This window comes from Myotis brandtii, unplaced genomic scaffold (genome assembly GCF_000412655.1).
Source record: "Myotis brandtii unplaced genomic scaffold, ASM41265v1 scaffold929, whole genome shotgun sequence".
Classification (NCBI taxonomy): Eukaryota; Metazoa; Chordata; class Mammalia; order Chiroptera; family Vespertilionidae; genus Myotis; species Myotis brandtii.
The window spans coordinates 251,340-253,654 of NW_005371832.1; the positions used below are offsets into that span (position 1 = coordinate 251,340).

The window sequence follows — 2,315 nt, forward strand, 5'->3', positions numbered from 1 at the left end:
GAGCGTGACTGAGGGTGGCATCACAACCTCCTTATCCGCCCTGCTCTGTGCATGACGGGGCGGCGCCCCAACTCCCCAATCGGCCCTGCTCTGAGCCTGACCAGGGGCTGCACTTAGGGATTGGGCCTGCCCTCTGCCACCCGGGAGCAGGCCTAAGCCAGCAGGTCGTTATCTCCCGAGGGGTCCCAGACTGCGAGAGGGCACAGGCTGGGCTGGGGGACCCCCCTCCAACCCCCCCACCCCGAGTGCACAAATTTTTGTGCACCGGGCCTCTAGTATTATATAAATATCTAAAGGAAAAAGAAATATGGAAACATTAAAAAAATCCAAACATTATAGTTTCTTAAATATCTGACAACACTTCCATATAAGCATATTAAAAAAACTTGCAACCTCCAAAGAAAGAATGTTAATGGTGACCAAAAGAAATACCTAATACAAAAGAACATGAGAGCCCTGGTTGGATGGCTCAGTTGGTTGGAGCATCATCCCATGCACCAGGAAGTTTCGAGTTTGATTCCCAGTCAGCGCACATACCTAGGTTGGGGGTTCAATCCCTGGTTGCGGCGTGTAGGGGAGGCAGCTGATTGATGTTTCTCTCTCACATCAATGTTATCGATGTTTCTCTTTCTCTCAAAACAAACAAACTAACAAACAAACACAATAAACCTGTACTGGGGTAAGTATTAAAAAAAAAAAAGAAAAGAAAAGAAACAGTAGATACCAGAACCTTTGCTAGGATTTCATTCATTCTACACCTTTCCAAGAGTAGTCAATTAAAGAGGCACTTCTTGGTCCAAATTGCAGCCATACAAATCATTCTTTTGGAGATGTGCCCAAAAGGAAATAAAAGCATACACAGAAAGGTGTTCACTTCAATGAACAACAACAAAACAAAACAAAAAGCAAAAAAAAAAGGAAGAAAGAAAAGAAAAAGGAGAGTGTTTCCTTTTAAAATGTATCAGTTTATACACACCTGCATACATTTGAGTAATTCCAAAAAGGCATCAAATCCTTCTAGGAACTTCTGCCTGAGATCATCTGACCATTCAGTTGGTTTGCTAATCAACACATACCTAAAAAAGAGAAAAATATCCATGAATATGTAGATAAACGCTGACATTTTACAAGTTGCAACTGGTTTGATAATTAAACAAAAACTTACTTGAGGTCTAAAATAAGGCTCTGAACTCTTCTAAATTTGAAGGCTTGTAAAGCAGTATATCGTTCAAACTGAAATCTACCCTGGGCATCTCGATGTCTCAAATGATCCATAAAAGTCTTAATGATAATGGTCAGTAGGTTTTCTTCTGTGATAAGCATCCGAGCCTAGAAAAAAGTGTAACAGAGCACATGGTAATCAAAACCTATTTACTAGGAAGCTAAGAAAAAGTCACCAACATTGGTTAGAATTTTCAGTTTAAAGCTTTTCAACACAACTAGAGTATAATAAAATAAATAATGCATTACTGTGTATTTCTAAATAACAATTACTTACTCCAATTGGCACTTGTATGAAGCAACAATTATATCACGGAGAAAGATGCCAGAATGTTAGGAGACACATCCAAGGCTCGTTATTCAAAGACAATTCAGGGTGGGGGGTCTGAACCAGGCTGCAAATTTTCCTTAACTGAGATATTTAGACATCTATAATGGTATGGTATAATTACGCTAGAATCCAGAGGTTTAGTATCACAGATTCTGTAGAACTTAGTACCTATCCTATCTAATAAAAGAGAAACATGGTAATTAGCGTACGACCGCTACCCTTCCCATTGGCTAATCATGGCGATATGCAAATTAACTGCCATCCAAGATGGCGGCTAATTTGCATATCCTGCAATGATGGGAGGCGAAAGGGGAAGAATGGAAAAATGGTGATCAGAAACCCAGGCGGCAGGCAAGAGATGGGGGCGGGCAAAGGTGGCAATCAGAAAGCCGGGCTGGCCTGTGGCCTCATGATTCCCTCAGCGATTGGGGTGAGCGGGAGCCCGGGCGCAGGCCCCATGATCCCCACAGCAATAGGGCCAGCGGGAGCCCGGGCGCAGGCTGGCCGTGTGATCCCTGAGGCAATCAGGGTGAGCGGAGCCCGGGCACAGGCTTGCTGTGTGATCCCCGCGGCAATCGGGGCGAGCCGGAGCCCAGGTGCAGGCCGGCTGCGGGAGCCCGGCGTGATCCCCGTGGCAATTGGGGTGAGCGGGAGCCCGGGCGCAGGCTGGCCGTGTGATCCCCGGGGTGATCGGGGCAAGCGGTTCCCAGGCACAGGCTGGCTGCGTGATCCCCACAGCTATGGGGGCGAGCCGGAGCCCAGG

At 45.9% G+C, this 2,315-nt stretch overlaps 1 protein-coding gene across 17 annotated transcripts in view; it reads right to left on the reverse strand.

Moving 5' to 3' along the window:
* UBR2 (ubiquitin protein ligase E3 component n-recognin 2) overlaps positions 1 to 2,315 on the reverse strand; it is a 138,919-nt gene that overhangs the window by 67,134 nt on the left and 69,470 nt on the right. For 15 of the 17 annotated variants that reach the window (XM_014532981.1, XM_014532979.1, XM_014532983.1 and 12 more), the window contains 2 exons: positions 1,166 to 1,329; positions 977 to 1,076 (listed from right to left, as the gene is read on the reverse strand). In XM_014532981.1, the coding sequence (XP_014388467.1) occupies positions 977 to 1,076; positions 1,166 to 1,329 (264 nt within the window). Of the gene's footprint in view, positions 1 to 976; positions 1,077 to 1,165; positions 1,330 to 1,503; positions 1,651 to 2,315 lie in introns of those variants that run through there. The other 2 variants (XM_014532990.1, XM_014532989.1) reach the window with 1 other exon arrangement.